Raw genomic sequence first — 17744 nt, forward strand, 5'->3', positions numbered from 1 at the left:
TTGCGGAGCACAGGCTCCGGACGCACAGGCCCAGCGGCCATGGCTCACGGGCCCAGCTGCTCTGCGGCCTGTGGGATCTTCCCGGACCAGGGCACGAACCCGTGTCCCCTGCGTCGGCAGGCGGACTCCCAACCACTGCGCCACCAGGCGAGCCCAGAGAGTGCACTTTTTTACAAATCAAAGGTTTGTGGTAACCCTGTGTCAAGCCAGTCTGTTGTCACAGCTTTTTCCTACAGCATTTGCTCACTTTGTGTCACATTTTGGTAATTCTTGCAATGTTTCCAACCCACCACCAGCAAAAATTTACAACTCGCTGAGGGCTGAGATGACAGTATATTTTAGTAATAAAGTATTTAAAAAATTTTTTATATTTATTTTTATAAAAGCACAGAATTATAGTGTATCAATTTACTTATTCAGTTAATACCCTGTAGTAAAAATAAAGTGAAGTAATTATAAAATTCAACAGGAAAATATTAGTAATAAAGTATTTTTTAATTAAAGTACGTACATTGTTTTTTAGATGTAATGGTATTGCACGCTTAATAGAATATAGTATAGTCTAGGGAATTCCCTGATGGTGCAGTGGGTAAGACTCCACGCTCCCAGTGCAGGGGGCCCGGGTTTGATCCCGGGTCAGGGAACTAGATTCCGCACGCATGCCACAACTAAGAGTTCACATGCCGCAACAAAGATCCCGCGTGCCGCAACTAAGACCCAGCGCAGCCAAAATAAATACATAAATAAATATTTTAAAAAGATGAGTTTAACGTTGAAAAAAAGAATATAGTATAGTCTAAAAATAACTTTTATACGCACTGGGAAACCAAAAAGTTTTGGGGATGCTTTATTGCGATGTTTGATTTGTTGCAGTGGTCTGGAACTGAACCTGCAACATGTCAGGTGTGACTGAATTCATATACACATGCACGCATGATGCACACATACATATGATGTGCTGGGCACTGCGGTTACACATACTAATTGATGTTGTACTCACAAAGCCCTTAGCACAATGCCTGGAAGAGAGTAAATGCTCAGCAAACGTTACATATGGGGCAGGCTGATGGGCACAGGTCGGGCTCTGGAGCCAGTTGGCCTGGGCTTGACTGTGGCTGACACTGGCAGGTCCCTAGATTGTGCCTGCCTTTTATCTCCTGTGATAGCTCAGGTCTCAGAGAGCTGTCGAGTGGGTTGATGAATTAGTAAGGGGATAACAGAAAAGTGCCTGGACTTGGGAAAGTGCTCAAAACACATTAGCCTCCTTTATTGGGTTGGCCAGAAAGTTCATTCGGGGTGGCACAGCAAAACCCGAACGAACTTTTTGGCCAACCCAATATTACAGTCATCATCGGATTTAATCTTCATCGTGACTGTGTGACAGGAGATCTTATTACTCTCATCTGACAAGTGAAGAACTTGAATCTCAAAGAAATAGGGTCATTTGTTGCTGGTCAGAGGGCTAATCAGGGCAGATGTCAGATACGAACCCAAGTAAGTCTGACTCAAAAGGACAGGCCTGTAACCTCCCAGCCCCCAGGTCTCTGTGTGGTCAGCATCCTTCCAACCTGGCCTGAAACCCTCCTCTTCCCCCAGGAAGGCATCATGGATTTGCCACAGGTACCCACCATGACTCTTCCTCGTGGTTCATGCATTTGGCTTATTGTAAAGTGAAGTCTTAAAATGGGGTGAGATTTCACCAGACCTCCTCCCATCCAGCCACCTCAGGGGTCTTTTTAAGGCAGCTGAGGATCTACCACGCCCCTTGTATCCAGGATGAAGTCCAAGCTTTGAGGTCTGGAATTTGATGTCAGGTTCCTTGGGGACCCAGTCCCTGCTTATCTTTGACCTCATTGTTGGTTACTCTCCACTGGATTCGTTATCATCGCTGTCTGGGTTTGGATCCCATCTGGGAGAGTTAGGGTTGACTTCACTTTGGGCTGCGTGACTTGAATTCTCTGGGCCTCAATTTCCAATCTATATAATGGGTGAAATAATACAGTCCCCAGAGTGTCTGTAACACAAGGAAGTTGTTATCCTAGTGTCTTGTACACATAAAAGCTCAGTCACTGCTTTTGCTGTGACTGTGAAACAAACCTTGTATTTTCCTGCTGTGGCTCCCTCTGCCTGGACTTCCTTCCACACCAAATCCTCTGGCACACTCTCACGGCCCCTTCAAAGGCCAGCTCAAACGTCACCTTCTCTCAGTAGCTTTTCAGATGCCACTTCCCACACAGAAGGGTGCAGCTGTGTCCATCCTACATGTTAGATTTAACATGTAGATGCCATCTGATGCAGCATTTCCCACATGCAGTCTGTGGGGCGGTAAAAAGTATTACACGAAAAAAATTTTTTTTTCCATGGTCCAGCGGGTTTGGAGAACTCTGGGTTAAGCGAAGCTAATCAGGGCATCTTCCCTGCAGAGGGTCTGGAGCCTTTGATGTCAGTGCTCACACAGATTGTGACCTTTGGAGAAGCAGATGAGGGGGCAGCTTTTTCAAACTTTCATTGGAGCCTTTTATAGGGTCCTTGCTCTGGGGAATGCAGTTGGCAAATGCTGATTGAACCCAATTTCTTAAATTAGCAAATGGGGAGACTGAGGCCCTAAGACGTGAGGGCACACAGTGAGTAGCAAGGCCGGGAGGAGACCCCTGGACACCTGGGCTGGGCTTCTCACTTGGATTCTTGGTTCTTCTGCTCCCCCCACCCCAGGCTACGCTGACCACATGGGGCTCGCTCAGTTCCGCCGGAGATTTCAGGTGCTGGAGCCTCTGCTCCTGAAGAAACTCAAGTCGGCCCCCGAGAGAGTGGATGAGAAGAAGGTATGTGGAGCCAGGTGGTGGGGGTGGAGGCCCCAGTGCTTCTGTTCTGTAGGGATGGGCCCGGGGGCAGCTGGGGCAGCCGGGATCCGAGAGCTGGGCCTTGGGGGCTAAGGTGACGGTGGCATGAGCTTTGACTCAGACCCCTGCTCCAGACTCCGCCCCCTGCCATGTCACTTAGGACACCGCCTACCCCAGAATGGTCCTTCTGAAACCCTGCATGAGGAAGTGCAGGGAAAGAATTAGAGCCACGAAAAGAGCAAGTCCCAGCCGGGGGTGCTCCTAGCAAGATGAAAAGTCATCATTCTCACCCATAGGAGTGTTCCCCTCGGCACCAGCACCCTGAGATATAGACTATGAGAAGAGGACTCTGTGGTCCCAAACACTCCCCCTCAGGGCCTTTGCACTAACTGTCCCCTCTGCCTGGAGCACTTTTCTCCCCAGTCCTTGCCTGGCCAGTGTCATTGTCATCTTGCTATTCAGATCTTGGCTCAGATGCTCTTCTCCATCACATCATCTTGTTTTAATAGTTGCATAGCACTTATCCTTATCTGAAATTATACACAGATTGCCTGTGTGTTCTCTAGCTCACAGCAAGTGTTCGATAAATTTCCCGTTGGATGAATGAATGAATACACGTACCTAACCTTGTTATTTCTGCCCCTGGGTATCTCCTTTCTCCACCTCTACTGTAAACTTCTGGAGCTGGAAGTCTTCACCCCTAGTGCCAAAGCCTCGGTAAATGTTTCTACTTAGAATGGCCACCGGCTAATCAATGATAGAGCTCTTCAGAATTTGCAAAGCGCTAGTGCATCCTCACAACAGCCCTGCAAGACAAGAGCTATTACCTCTCTTTTATAAATGAGGAGACGTAGGCTCACGGAGATGAATGATTCCCTTGAGGCCACACAGCCGAGCATTCATGGGTTTTGTCCTTGAACCCAAATTTCTTGATTCCAGGGAGTGCCTTTGAAAAAGCCTGGGCTCCAGAGCCAAACAGACCTGCAGTTGACTCCCAGCTGGGGCTGTGTGAACTTAAACGAGTGAATCCATCTTTCTGCCTCAGTTTCCTCATCTGTAAAATAGGAACAACAATAATACCAACTCCAGCGGGGCGTTTGGAGGATTGTACATAATAGTATAATTGATGTGCTTGACGCAGGGCCCGGCATATAAGGGCTCATTATATATGAACTACTGTCAGCAGCATCAGCACCACCATCATCATCTTTCAGGGCCAGAGTGATGGCAGCCAGGCCACACAGGCTGGATATTCACAACCGTGTTGAAACTCCCCCTCCAAGTGAGTTTGCCCGTGTGTGCCTGAGCTCACTGAGTCGTGAGGCAAGAAGAGTGAAGAGTCACAATTCTTAGGCAGGGGCCAAGGCACAGGCCACCTCCTGCAGACAAGGCAGCATTTCTCTGCGGCCCTCCTGAGTCACCGTGGGGAGGGGACCTCAGACCCAAGCTGGTGTGGAGCAAGGCTATCCCCGCCAACCCATCTTGGAAACCACGAAACTGCCTGGCTTGGTGCCACCAGCCACTCTGTACCAAGCTTCATTGGGGTTCTTTATCCTAGGCCCCCCACCCCCAGTCTTAATCTCTGTTCAGAGCATCTGGAATGGAACCATTGAAAGGGGCTTGGGCTCCTCTGCAGTTGAAAACAGCACAGAAGTGGGGCGTGGGGGAGCTCTCTGCGGGGGCAGTGGGGGTAGCATATGGAGGCATTTCTATTCTGGACGACTCAGCAGTTCTCTCTTGTAGCCAAACCGAAGCCACCTCCATACACTCGCTGGAGGCCTTGGAAAGTGGAAAATTACAAGGGGAATGGACTTGGGAGTTTTTGCTGCTGCTTATTCTCTTTTTATTTGCTCACAAATTTCATTTGCTGCAGCATAGGATTTTGGTAGCAACAAAAGGAAACGCCATCCTGCCTCTTATGAAAAAGCTGATAAATATTCATTTGCCAGGCAACATGATATGCCATGAATTATACATGAACACGTGCTCGGGTGGGCAAACTGTCAGCCTCTGTGTGCAAAGCATTTAAGACCTCAGGATTTAATAAGGCAACTTTGACAGCTAGAAAAGGTCAATATTATCATTAGACACTAGACAGCAGCAGAGGGAATTCATTGTCAGGGTGTGAAATGGGCCTTGGTGCATCCCTTGTGTGCCCAACATGCACGTGGTGCTTAAACAAGGCTCTTTCCCAGTGAAGTACTCTCGTCTGGAGGGTCCCTGATGGATATTTTGTGCTCCCGGAACAAAAATAGTGTGTGCCTTCTACCACAGATGCACAAACCCTCATCACAAAATATCAGGCGTAATGTGAAAAGGTTACAGCCCTCAGTAGATGAAGCCTCCCTGCTCTGGGAATTATCCCCATTTTACAGCAGAGGCAAATGAGGCGGTCACCCCCCCAGCTGGGCAGTGGGGCAGTGGTAGAGCTGGGATTTGAACTCAGGCTCTCAAATTCCTCACATAGGGCTTTCTACTGTTTATTGTGGTAAAATACACATAACATAAAATTTACCATCTTAACCATTTTCAAGCATACTTAACCATTTTTAAGCATAGTGACCTTAAGTACGTTCGTATTGTGGTGAAGCCACCACTGCCATCCATCCATCCATGGATCCATCCATCCATCTCCAGAACTCTTCATTTTCCAAAACTGAGGCTGTCCTTATTAAACACTAACTCCCCATCCCCCGCCCCCCAACCAGCCCTTGGCAACCACCATTCTGCTTTCTGTCTCTATGAATTTGACTGCTCTAGGGACCTCATATAAGGGGAATTATCTAGTATTTGTCCTTTATTTTTTTTTGCGGTACGCGGGCCTCTCACTGTTGTGGCCTCTCCCGTTGCGGAGCACAGGCTCCGGACGCGCAGGCTCAGCGGCCATGGCTCACGGGCCCAGCCGCTCCGCGGCATGTGGGATCTTCCCGGACTGGGGCACGAACCCGTGTCCCCTGCATCGGCTGGCAGACTCTCAACCACTACGCCACCAGGGAAGCCCTAGTATTTGTCCTTTTGTAACTGGCTTATTGCACGCAGTATGATGTCCTCAGGGTTCACCCATGTTGTAGCACATGTTGCAGCACATTCTTAAAGGAAGAATTTCTCTTTCTTTTAAGGCTGAATACTGTTCCCTTGTGTTTATGTAGTACAGCGTTTTGTTTATCCATCCTCTCTCAGTGGACACTTGGACTGCTTCCACCTTCTGGCTACTCTGAATGACCCTGCTATGAACACAGTGTACAAATATCTCTTTGAGACCCTGTTTTTGATTCTTTTGTGTATATACCCAAAGTGGAATTGCTGGATCCTATGGTAATCCTATGTTTAATTTTTTGAGGAACCTCCGAACTGTTTTCCATAATGGCTGCATCATTTTATATTCCCCCCAACGAGGGTTCCAGTTTCTCCACATCTTTGCCAACGTTTGTTATTTACTGGGTTTTCTGTTTGTTTGTTTTGCATTAGTTATCCTAATGGGTGGGAGGTGGTATCTCATTGTGGTTTTGATTTGCAGTCCTCTGATGGTCAGGGCTGGTGAGCATCTTTCCATGTTCATACAGGACTTCCGAACAGGAGCCTTTTGAAGACAGAGTATTCGGTGAGGTTTTGTATAGAATGTGCCATCTGTGATGTTAATTTAAAATAATTATTATTGATCCCATCCAACTGTAACCAAGTGCCTGCTTTGCACCAGGCCCTGTGCTAGCTGCCAGAGAGACAGGAATGAACAGAACACAGCTTCGTGGGGAAGAAAGATGAAAATGAGTAATTTCCAGACAGAGGGATAGTTTTGGGATGCCCCAGGAAACACATCTAAAACTTCGGACTTTTGCAGCAGGGGTGAGGGTGGGACATTCAGGGAAGATACCTCAGAGCAGATGATGATTGAGTTGAGCTTTCTGGGACAATTTCGAGGAATCAAGTAAGAGAAAGTACAGGGCAAGCCACATCGGGAACAGCCTGTACAGAGATCCAGAGTCACAAGGTTACACGGCTAATCTAGTGTGGCTGAAGCATAAATGCTGCCAAGTGTCAAGAAAAGGGTCTGAGGTTGTTGGCAGGGGCCAGACCACAGTCACTGTTAGCAGAGATAGAGTCTGGGCTTTATCAGGTGGTCGGTGATGGTTGACCAAAAGGTTATCAGCAGGAGCATGGCTTTGAAGACCAGATCGTTATTATTTGAACTGGCTTAAGCAAAATTATGAAGGAAGTCAAGTCCACTCTGGCCATTCCTTGGCCCTCTATAGGGAGCAGTGTTCTCACGCTGACATCGGCCGTTGAGGATGCCCGTCTCTTCTAGACACCCAGGCACCTGCTCCGGTCTCCAAAATGACCCTGTCTCCCCTCTCTAACCATCGTGGGTCCCATTCCTCTCTCCCAGGTTATCCCATCTGGTTAAGATTATGCCTTAACCCACACTGAAGCCCTCCCAGAGTGACCTCAGGCAGGTTCCTGGAAGAGCTCATTCAGTTCACCTTGGCGGTGTCCCAGATTCTGGTCCCTTCAGTCTCTCTGCTGCTGAGGCAGGAATCGCTAAGTCTCCCTGATCCCATGATAGGGAAGCCCTGGGCCCACCGTCTTCCCCTGAGTCTACAGCGATGATTGATTTTAGCCAACCAAATCTGTGTCCCTGGGGACTTGATCTGAACACACCTAAGGCATGCCAGTCTGTCTTCTCAAAGGCAGCCACTCTTGTTCCGTCTTAGACCCTGGTAGACACTCCCGATTTCCTCTGAATTTGTCTCAGAGTCCTTTTCTGCTGGGGAGAGGCCCCTGTGAGACGCTGATGGAGGCGGAGGGGTTGGGGGAGGGAGAGAGGGAGCTATCCGTTCTCATGATGCTAAACGATTTTTACAGGGCCTTCCATAGCCTTAGTCCTCTGGAATTTATTCATCATCCTTTTCTTTCTCACTTTGCTGTCCTCCTCCAGTTTGGGTCTACTGTTTTAATAACTCTACACGTTTTCCATTCTGTGTTAACCAACTCAATTATATAAGTATGTGTGTGTCATTTATACGTTCGTCCATATAGTTTATGCTTTGTGCCAGACATTCTATTTACAGTCTTGAACCTATAGAGTTAAAGAACAGAGATCTGGTCCCCACCCTTATGGAATGATTTGATCAGTGTGTAAGTGAGAGATTTCAGTGGTTAAACGCATGTGGTTTAGAATCAGACAGACTTCGGTTCACATCCTCGTATCTGCCATCTCTCTTTCCATTCATCCGTGCCCCATGATGCTTGATAGCTGTATGACCAGGGACAACATGTGATAGGGCATAACAAAGTGCCTGGCACATAGTAGGTGCCCAAACACATGGCAGCCATTGGATCATGGTGTGGGTTTCCTGGAGAAGTGCTGTGCTGACAGCAGCCAAATGGTTTACTAGGAGAGCATCTATCTCCACAGACGTGGGTTCCCTGCATCACACTACCTGCTGAGGATTGAGTTGGGGAAGCTCTTCCCAGCCATGGCTCTTTGTGGTTCCTGGAGTCTTCCGCTGCTTGTCTGGCATGTTCAGCTTAACGTGAGATGTCAGACTGTGTGCTTTTTATTGAACATTGGAGAGGAAGCTCTGTGCAAAATTCTAGGACACAAAAGGATTCTGCAAGTGGAGGCATGAATTGGGTTTCTCCCAGGTACATTGAAGGACTCATAATTTGAGCCTAGAATGGTAAAGGTGAAGGGTGTGTCATCACTCCACAGTGCCAGAGGGGCTTATAACCTCAGAACGTCTACCAGTTATTAGTACTTATTGAAACTTAGCATGTGCCAGGCATGATATTAAGTACATTATGTGCATCGCAAGAGCTGCTTGGAAGTCTTTAAGTCCAGCATCCAAGCCCACAGAGGGTTTCTGTTGACTGCTTTTTGTTTGTTTTCTTGAGTATAGGTCACACTTTCCAATTTCTTTGCCTGCCTTGTAATTTTCTGTTGAAAGCTGGCCATTTTCAATAATACAGAACTGCATCTCTAAATTCTGCTCTTTTCCCAGTTACTTGGTAACTTATCTGAACTAGGGTTATGGAGTCTGGCTCCCCCATGTTGTGAGACTGCTGCCATCTCTTTTCAGTTTGTTTCACTCTTGTTTTTATTATAAATTGTGGTTTCTCAAGACTTGCCCCTGTGTCAGCACAGCTTAGTGGTCAGGAGAGGTTGTGGTCAAACATTTTGAATCTGTGAAGCTTTTATCTAATTCTTACGGTACTCTGTGTGGGTTGGAAAATGTATTCGACATTCAGGCATTTACAGTGTGCCACAGATTTTACTTTCTATGTGGCTCTTTCACATGTTTTCTGCCTGTGCACGTGGCCTTATATTTAAGTAGGGCTATTTAGATGCCTAAGGCTCTCTCAGTCCCTCCCGTGCATGCGTGTAGCTTTCCAGATTGCCAGGAATATATGGGAGGTTCTCAAGGCCCACTATGACTGTCCTATTCCCTGTATCTCCTTGTTATAGGGACCTGGCTAGTTACTGGCCCATTGCTTGCCCCTCTCAGGGTAACAGTCTTAGGCTAGCTGTGCCATTGACTTTCTCCATTGTTGCTGCCAAGAGCACTACTGTTTCTGACAGTGTTCCTGGGTGTGGGATTTCCCCTTACTTTGATCCTTGTAAGTGAACCCCTTCTGGCAGCAAAGTGGATGGTTTTCACAGCTTGCCTCGCCCTGGTAGGACCTCTGCAGTGACAGAGCTTAGTGGGGAGTGGAAGGGTCTTGGCCATGATTGCCATAAACTCCCACTGTTCTTAAAGGCCCAGTAGTTTCTCTTGAGTAAATGTTTCTCAATTTGCTGTATCCCCTTGCTCAATTTCCAGAGTATCAGAGTTGTTGTTTTTGAAAACTGTATCCATTTCTGTCATTGTTTTGGGGGGAGAGGATTTGTCAGGCTCCTTGTACTGACATTCTGGAAGTCTCACTCCTACACACTACTTTCGTGGTCTCATTAAACCGCCACCACATCCTTGTAGCATAGGCGTGACTACTCCTATTCTAGAATAGGGCACCAGGAGGACCCGAGAGGAGGAGCGGCATGCTCAGGGTCACACAGCTAGCGAGAGCTGGAGCTGTAGTGGATCGCAGCGTCCGAGGGCAGAGAACAAGCTGAGTTCTCTGAATCCCTGGGGTTGTGTCCCCCTCCATTACTTCTTAGCATGTGATGTTGGACAAGTCCTTTCATTGCACTCGACCTCACTTTTCTTTCTCTATAAAATGGGCATAAAACTTCCTAAGATAGTCACAGAGGTTTGAAAATAGATGAGTTATGGGTATAGCACTTAGAGCAGTGCTCAGGCCCCAGAACACAAGGGAAAACTCTCTTTTTGGAAGCAAAATGGCCAACATTTTACTCAGCCTTCCATGCTGAGAGGTTTTACCTCAACTGTCGGGACAATTCAGATGGGTTAGCTGATTCCATAAAGATGCGGAACAAGGAAGAACTTCCTTACAGTCACCTGGATTCTTGCCCTGTCATCCACCAACTGGCTGTTGGGCAGTGATTATATTAGGTAGAAACAAATGAAATCACTGGTATTTCACCTAAGCAAGTGACAATTTCATATGGTTCTATCTAAGAGTAATATTAATGTTGATAATGAGAGCAGCTGAGTACAAAGTCACTGACAAAGTCATTTTCATGTACATATTCTCAGTGAATTGTCCCAGCCCCTGTACAGTCTAGGCAGGGAATGTTTGCATCATTTTGCAGGTGAGGAAAATGAGGGTCAGAAGCACAGTTCAGTGCCCACAGCCACCTGTTCACTCTGTCACTTGGATCTAAGCGTCCTTATCTGTACAGTGAGGTCAACAGGACAGAATATCTCTGTGAGGCCTAATGTGCTTGGCTACACAGACACCTAAAGGGCTCTGAGAAAGCAGGGAGATGGAGAAGAATCCTTGGATCTTGTGGGGCCGGTTGTGTGTTTTGCCCGTTTTGGGGGTACACCTGAGAAATGGAAGCTTAGTCTGCATTCTGCAGCACCACTGCCATTTTATCCAAGAGAGAGGCCAATAGGACCAGCTCTGGGCCATCAGGACAGGCTCAGGATGTTTACTGAGTGCCTACTGTATGCAGCTGTTTTGTGAAGCCCTCCACAGGCACAGCCACAGAGTCTTCCATAATAGGTGCCATTATTTCCCCCATTTTTCTGAAGAGGAGCCTGCAGCTCAGAGTAAAATGCTTGTCCAGGGTCACACAGTTCGTGAGTGGTTAAACGAGAATCTCAGTCCAGGTGGATCTAACTCCACATCCGGATTTTTTCCTCCCACTCGTGGGCTCTGGGCGTTAACTCCAAAGTAGGTTAGAAAATTGTCACCAGCTGTAGGCTTCATTTCTTTTCCATTCGTCCATCTTGTTTTCAGCCAATGTTTATTTTGTTTTCTTCTTGTGCAAAGAGAAAAAAATGTTGTAGTCTGGATATGTTGGTTTTATGCATTCTGCTGCCTGTAGCTCCCTTGGAACATTTCTGGCTAAAATGTAATAAGTGAAACCACTGAATTTTTGGAGGGGGCACCATGGAATGTTCCTCTCAGAGGTCAGAGGAGGAAACTTCCCTCCAGATTACAGCCTCAGAGTAGACTTTTAATAAGCATTTTTTTTTTTTTTTTTTTTCTTAGGAAGTTTTCTGTGATGCCGATGACCCATGGAATTGAAACTCATCTACCAGATTACTCTGTCTCATAATACCTTTTTCTTCTTTGAGTGTCGCAATTACTTTTCTGACAGCTTATTCTGAAGATAGACTTTGTGATTTCCGGTGAATGGAAGGTCCGTGAGGGGTGGTGTGAGGGTGCAGCGGGAGGGGAATTGGCAGTCACCAGGGAACCAGGCACGACCTGCATTCATCTGAGGGTACGGATCTCTGGCAGGCTTGTTTCAGAGCCTGCAGGCCTATACGACAAGAGGAAAATTCCATTAAATGGCTGGTGGTTTGGCTAAGGCTGCATCCAGGGATCTCTGAGTGAATTTGTTTCTCCTGGAGGGGGTGGCCTTTCTCCACACTCTCCCCCAACCCTGCCCCGCTTCTACCCTCACTGGGTCTCTCTTGCTGGGCATTCCCTCATTCAGTCGTCATAATTATTGAGCTCCTACTTTATGCATAGAACAGTACCAGGTGCAGTGGAGGAACCAGGTGAATTAAACACAGGCTCTCCCTCCCTAACCTAGGTCAGGAACACAGGGTTAAAGGCCACGCCATTTATTCACATATTTGGGAGAGTGAGGCCGTCTGTGGCACGAGTGATGAGAAGGACAGGGTGCTGGGGAGGCTGTCACGGGGGACACAGCAGGTAAATTCCCCAGTAGCCTAGGGCCCTCTGCAGCTGTCTTGGGCCTGGGAAGCAGTCGAGACATAGGTGTTGCAGTGTGGCCCGACACACCTTGGTTCGAGTCTGGTTCGGCCCATGTGTAACTTATAACCTTGGGGAAATGCTTTCATTCTGTTTTTTTAAAATGGTGGTAAAACATAGGTAACATAAAATTTACCATTTTAACCATTTTTAAGTGTGCAGTTCAGTGGTATTAAGTATATTCACACTGCTGTGCAGCCATCACCACCATCCATCTGAATTCCTTCATCTTGTAAAACTGAAACTCTGTACCCAGTAAACACTAACTCCCCCTCCCCTTCCCCAAAGCCCCTGGGAACCACCATTCTACTTTCTGTCTCTATGAATTTGCCTTCTCTACAGACCTTATGTAAGTGGAATCATACAGTATTTGTCCTTTTGTGTTCGGCTTATTGTACTTAGCATAATGTCCTCAGGGTTCATCCATGTTGTAGCATGTGTCAGGATTTCCTTCCCTTTTAAAGCTGATTAATATTCCGTTGGGCGTATTTCTTTATCCATCCATCTGCTGATGGACACTTGGGTAGCTTCTACCTTTTGGCTACTGTGAATGATACTGGCATGAATATGAGTGTGTGTGAGTGTCTGTTCAAGTCCCTGCTTTCCCTTTTTTGGGTATATATGCAGAAGTGGAATTTCTAGATCATATAGTAACTCCAAGTTTAGTTTTTCGAGGAACTGCCGTAGTGTTTTCTGTAGCAGACACATCCTCCATGTAGTTTTGCATCTGTGGTTTTCTCCTCTATGAAGTGGGCGTGGTAGGATGACGACCCACCTAGGGTTGCTGTGAGGCTGAAATGAGCTGGTGTCTGTGAAGGTCCCAGCAGAGTGGACGGCGCACAGTAGGTGCCCAGCACGCGCTCATCCTGTACACTTACCTGCGGAGGTGGAGCTCTGTTCGCTCACAGACACGTGGGGTCACCCTCTGTCTCCCGGTGGGTCCCTCAGCCATGCAGCCAGCTGGCCTTCCACTTTGGGAGTCTCCTGCCCCCAGTCTGTCTTCCTCTCTAACTCTTCTCTTTTTCCCAGGCTGTGGCAGAGCTCCTGCAGACCCTGGATCTGGAGAGGAGGACAGTGGCCGTGGGGCACAGCCAGGTGAGTAGAGCTTCCTTTTGCCGTTCTACCCATGACATCAGGGACGCACGTGAGACCTGAGTCTTGTCCCTCCTCAGCATCCACCACTTCTGTGTGTCTCCTTCCCACCAGACGGGGCTGAACACAGGGCTAAGTGATCTCTGCCCTTGTTATGTGACAAGGCTGTTAAGACAAAATGTTATAATGTGGGAGGAAGTAACATTGGGGAATATCATTTATTAGAGGTAACACTCCCAGGGACCTCAGTGGTCTGAAGAATTAACATCTGGACTTCAGGTAGGACTTTCGGAACCTCAGAAACGCCCATCTTCACTCTGAGCCTTGTAACTTTTGCTTTGCAACCAACTGTCACACAACAGTAGTCCTAGCGGATTAGCAGCAGTAAGTGAAAGGAGAGGGCATGAAAAGAAGGTACGTGATTTTAGGGCTGAGAGACGTAGATTTCTCCAAGCTGGTGTTGAGCCAAAAACCCTTCCAGAAAAGTTGAAACGTTTAGAGAATAATTTCATGGAGCCCTAATATGCTCATACATCTTGTAAGTTTTCAAGAGGGAAAATACAGTGTTTAGGGCTCCCCACATGATCTGACCCTGGAACCCTCACCCTTTTGTTTTTGTGGAAGACCCATTACCACCTCCCAGAACTAGTGTTCCCTGGGTCATAGTGTGGGGAGTGCGGAACAGAGGTTGGAAACTCAAGGACCGGGAGGAGGGCAGGGGAGTAGGGACAACGTTTAGAAATACAAACTGGAGAGAGAAGAGACCAAGGGACCACCTCCCCACTTAGTTATCTACTGATTGATTAATGGCACCCAGGAAAGCTTTGTCAATTAATTGCCTTCCACGGTCAGGTACCGTGTAAAGTGTTGGTGGCATTATTGGCCATTAGTATCTCTTGCAAAGTGAAGTGTGCTGCCCCATCACACCTCTTTCCTCGGAGAGCTCACAGTCATTCTCGCTGGTCGTTGCCCCCTAGACACACTAGCCTCTCCCCGCAGGTTTCTTGGTCCTTCTACAGCCTGTGGTTCCAACCTGATTGATTCTGCTGGGAGCTGGCAGCAACTCTCAATTTCCAGTAGAGGAGATAAACCCCTGGGTTACTGGGCTCCCACCACAAGCCTGGTGCTATGCTAGGCAAATTCATATATTATTCCTCTTTTCCCTCACAGTCTCTCTTGAGATAATTACAGTATCCCTTCTCCACAGAGGAGGAAAATGTACCTCTGGGAAGTCAGCCCCTTTTTCAGGTCCTCTAGGGAGCCAGGAGCACAGCTCCCATGGGAACCTGTACTGGTCCACCCCCCAAGTTCTCTTCAATACGCTGTGGGTTCTATTGTTTATTAATGGAAATATACAGCAAATTCTTTACACACAGGTGTTTATGGTCTTGAATCAGAGGAATTCTTCAGCTCCAAGAACTTCATGCTTCTAGACCAGTGGTTCTCAAAGTGTGGTCCCTAGACCAGCTGCAGCAGCATCACCCGAGAGCTTCCCGGAAACAGAACTGTCAGGTGCCACCCCAGACCTACTGATTCGGAAACTCTGGGGATGGAACCCTGCAGTCTCGGTTGTAACATGCCCTGTAGGGGATTCCAGTACCTGCTCAAGTTTGAGAACCACTGTTTAGATAAATTACTTAGTTATTTCATGAATTTCAAAATCAGTCCCTGTGATCCCATCAGCTACTGCAGAGCAGGGAAGAAGACAGCAAGATGAAAAGTCACTATACAAAGTCTCACAGTGGCGAGGCAAGATGTCTACCAGCCAAAAACATCCCCATAATAAAACATTATTATCATTAATACTTGACATTCACTAAGAAACTGTCCAGAGCAAATCAAGGTCACTGTGCCCTTTGGGAAGCCAGGCAAGGCAATAGACTGAGATCTTTAAGGGCAGATGCAACTCTCATGCTTTGCAGGGTTCGGCACTTAATAGGTGGGAAGGCTGTGAATAGGGGAAGAGAACAGGCTGACCCGGTCCACACCCAGGCCCCACCACTGCCTAACCGTGTGAATCTTGAGTAAGTAATTTAGTCTCTCTGAGCCTCAGTCCCCACAACTGTAAAGTGGACCCACTGCTCTCCACCTCCCAAGCTGGCTGTGGGAATCAGTAAATTGTCCTTTAACAGGGGCTGGCTGTCATCATTCGTGGCAGGCATTTGCCAACGGGGTCAGGATGCTTGTCAAACAGGATAGCGTTTTAATGTTTAAAGAATTAAACTCCTCTAATCTGGAAAATTACTAAGAGGCGGGTAGCTAATTCCTCAGCAATACCAGAAAGGAGAGCGGTTGCCATATTAGATTTTTAAACCTTAGCTTTGCCTAACTGGCTTCCAGCGATCCCTTAAAGATAGGGATGTTGGGATGTTACACTCTGCGTGGGCCCGATAAGCAGCTGGACCCCTGAAAAGTGAATAATTTAGATTTTTCTTTGTGATTCTCAGCCCCCGGTACCTTATCGAAGCCTGTGCCGAGGGCCATGACATTTATGAAAAAGGTGGGATTCCACATGCTGTCGGCCTTCTGGTCGGAGTACGCTCTTAAAAGGAAAAGAAAAAAACTCAAGCTAAGATTCTGCAGCGGCGATGACTTACTCCCACTCTGCGTATGGTCGTTTCCAATTATCTTTTTAATGAAAGCCTCATACTTAATCAATAACGGTTTTGGCAGCACTCGCTGCCTTTTGTAATGTATGGACTAGCGCTGTCATCACTTTGATCATTGATTTTCTTTTTATAGCAGCTTTTGGGACTCACTAGCTTGTGAAATTAATACAGTCATTATTGAAGCAATCTGATAGGTACTGAGTCAGTCGTGTGTTTATTTCAATGAGGCTAATTGTCTTGGTGGTCCTGGCTGATAGTGTTCTGTAAAGCGATGGAGGGTTGCAAAACAGGGTTAGCACCGATTGGCTGCGCTAATTTCCGTTCTCCCTGTGAGAAAAAGTTTACTGTGGGATTAGCAGAGTGGTCTTCATTACAGAAAATAGGTTTAAGGGAATGGAGAATCGATTGAGACCCTTTGTTCCACCTGGAATCAAATTGCATTTCAGCCTCAAACTCCCGGTGTTTGGATCATGTGAGCGAGGAAATGAAGCTTTGTGCCGATGTTAAGAACGGGTACAGGGTGTGGACTTGAGGTTCTGGGTTCGAGTCTCAGCTTTGCTGACCACCAGCTATGTGAACTTGAGTCAGTGACACAGCTTCCTTGAGCTGACAGATTCCTCGTGGGACTGTTCTGTGTATTAAAATGGGACATAGGAGAAAGAGCTTTGAAAAATTTAGATGCCATGCAAATGTTAATTACATTCAGTGACAATTGTAGTCTCGTCTGGAGTCAGAGAGAGGGAGATAAATCCCGGTGTTACCACCTGCTGGTGGAGGATTGTTGGCACATGCCCTTTTCAGCCTTAGTTTCTCCCTCCATGAAATGGGGGGATTGTTGTAACTGCCATGTAAGATGCTGCATGTAAAGTGCTTTGCCTGCATACCAAATGGTTAGTTCAGATCCAGAACACAGGAAGGCTCCATTAGTGTTAGCCATTGATTGATAATGTCATGGATTACTTGACAACGTCACTGATCAAGGTGGAGCTCACCAGTGGCTCCAGAGAAACTGAACACCTTTGGGGCTACAAATCACATCTGGCAAAGAAACGCACAGGACTGTGCTTAGAAATAAGCGGCACCAAGGCGTCTGAAACGTAACCCTCCCCTGTCACCGACTCATACATATCCCAGCAGCAGAGTGTCTTTCCTTTGCCTCTGGGGAGGCGACACCAGCTTTCGTGACCCCACCGCGTTGGCCGGAGCAGGCCTGGCCCCAGAGCTTCTGGTTCTCTCTGAAAACCCTCCCGTGTTCCCTGTAGTCTCTTGGGAGCAGCCGCGAGGGTGCCGGGGAGGCAGTGATCACTTGGCTGCAGGGGTCTTCATCCATTATCGATGCACCAAGGCCTGGAAGCTGTGTTTTCTGTTGTGTTCTGCTCAATGCCTACACCACCTGCCGGTGGCACCTGCCAGGCCCCATCCCCTCCTGACCAAGGAGGGCTGCCCTCACTTCCCCCGCATTCTCTGCCCCTCCTTATAAGGCAGGACCGAGTATTTCTGGGGTGGCGCTTGTCTCATGGCCAACAGCACTTATCAAAAAAGAATACACACCCAGGACTGACACCAAGCCCATGATTCTGCATATCCTGGGGCGGGGCCTGGGAATGCGCATTGACCACCTTCCCTGGGTGATTCCGGTGCACAGAGACGCTTAGGCAGGTCTGTCCTACCAGTGGTTCTCAAGTGAGTGTGTGCGTGAATCCCCTGGGGATTAAATGAAAATGCCAGTTCTGACTTCGCAGCTCTGGGGTGGGGCCTGAGATGCTGCATTTCCAACAAACTCCCAGGAGGTGACAATGACCACACTCAGGTGCATGGACCACACTCTGAGCATCCAGGGGCCAGAAGAAGGGAA

At 47.7% G+C, this 17744-nt stretch overlaps 1 protein-coding gene across 1 annotated transcript in view; it reads left to right on the forward strand.

Annotated features, from left to right (window-relative positions):
* Positions 1-17744, forward strand: part of MYO18B (myosin XVIIIB) — a 227650-nt gene that overhangs the window by 77634 nt on the left and 132272 nt on the right. The window contains exons 20-21 of the mRNA XM_007461210.1: positions 2713-2822; positions 13218-13283. Coding sequence (XP_007461272.1) covers positions 2713-2822; positions 13218-13283 — 176 coding nt within the window. The remainder of the gene's footprint in view (positions 1-2712; positions 2823-13217; positions 13284-17744) is intronic.

The sequence above is a fragment of the Lipotes vexillifer genome, unplaced genomic scaffold (genome assembly GCF_000442215.2).
Source record: "Lipotes vexillifer unplaced genomic scaffold, Lipotes_vexillifer_v1.1 scaffold691, whole genome shotgun sequence".
In the NCBI taxonomy this organism is placed as follows: domain Eukaryota; kingdom Metazoa; phylum Chordata; class Mammalia; order Artiodactyla; family Lipotidae; genus Lipotes; species Lipotes vexillifer.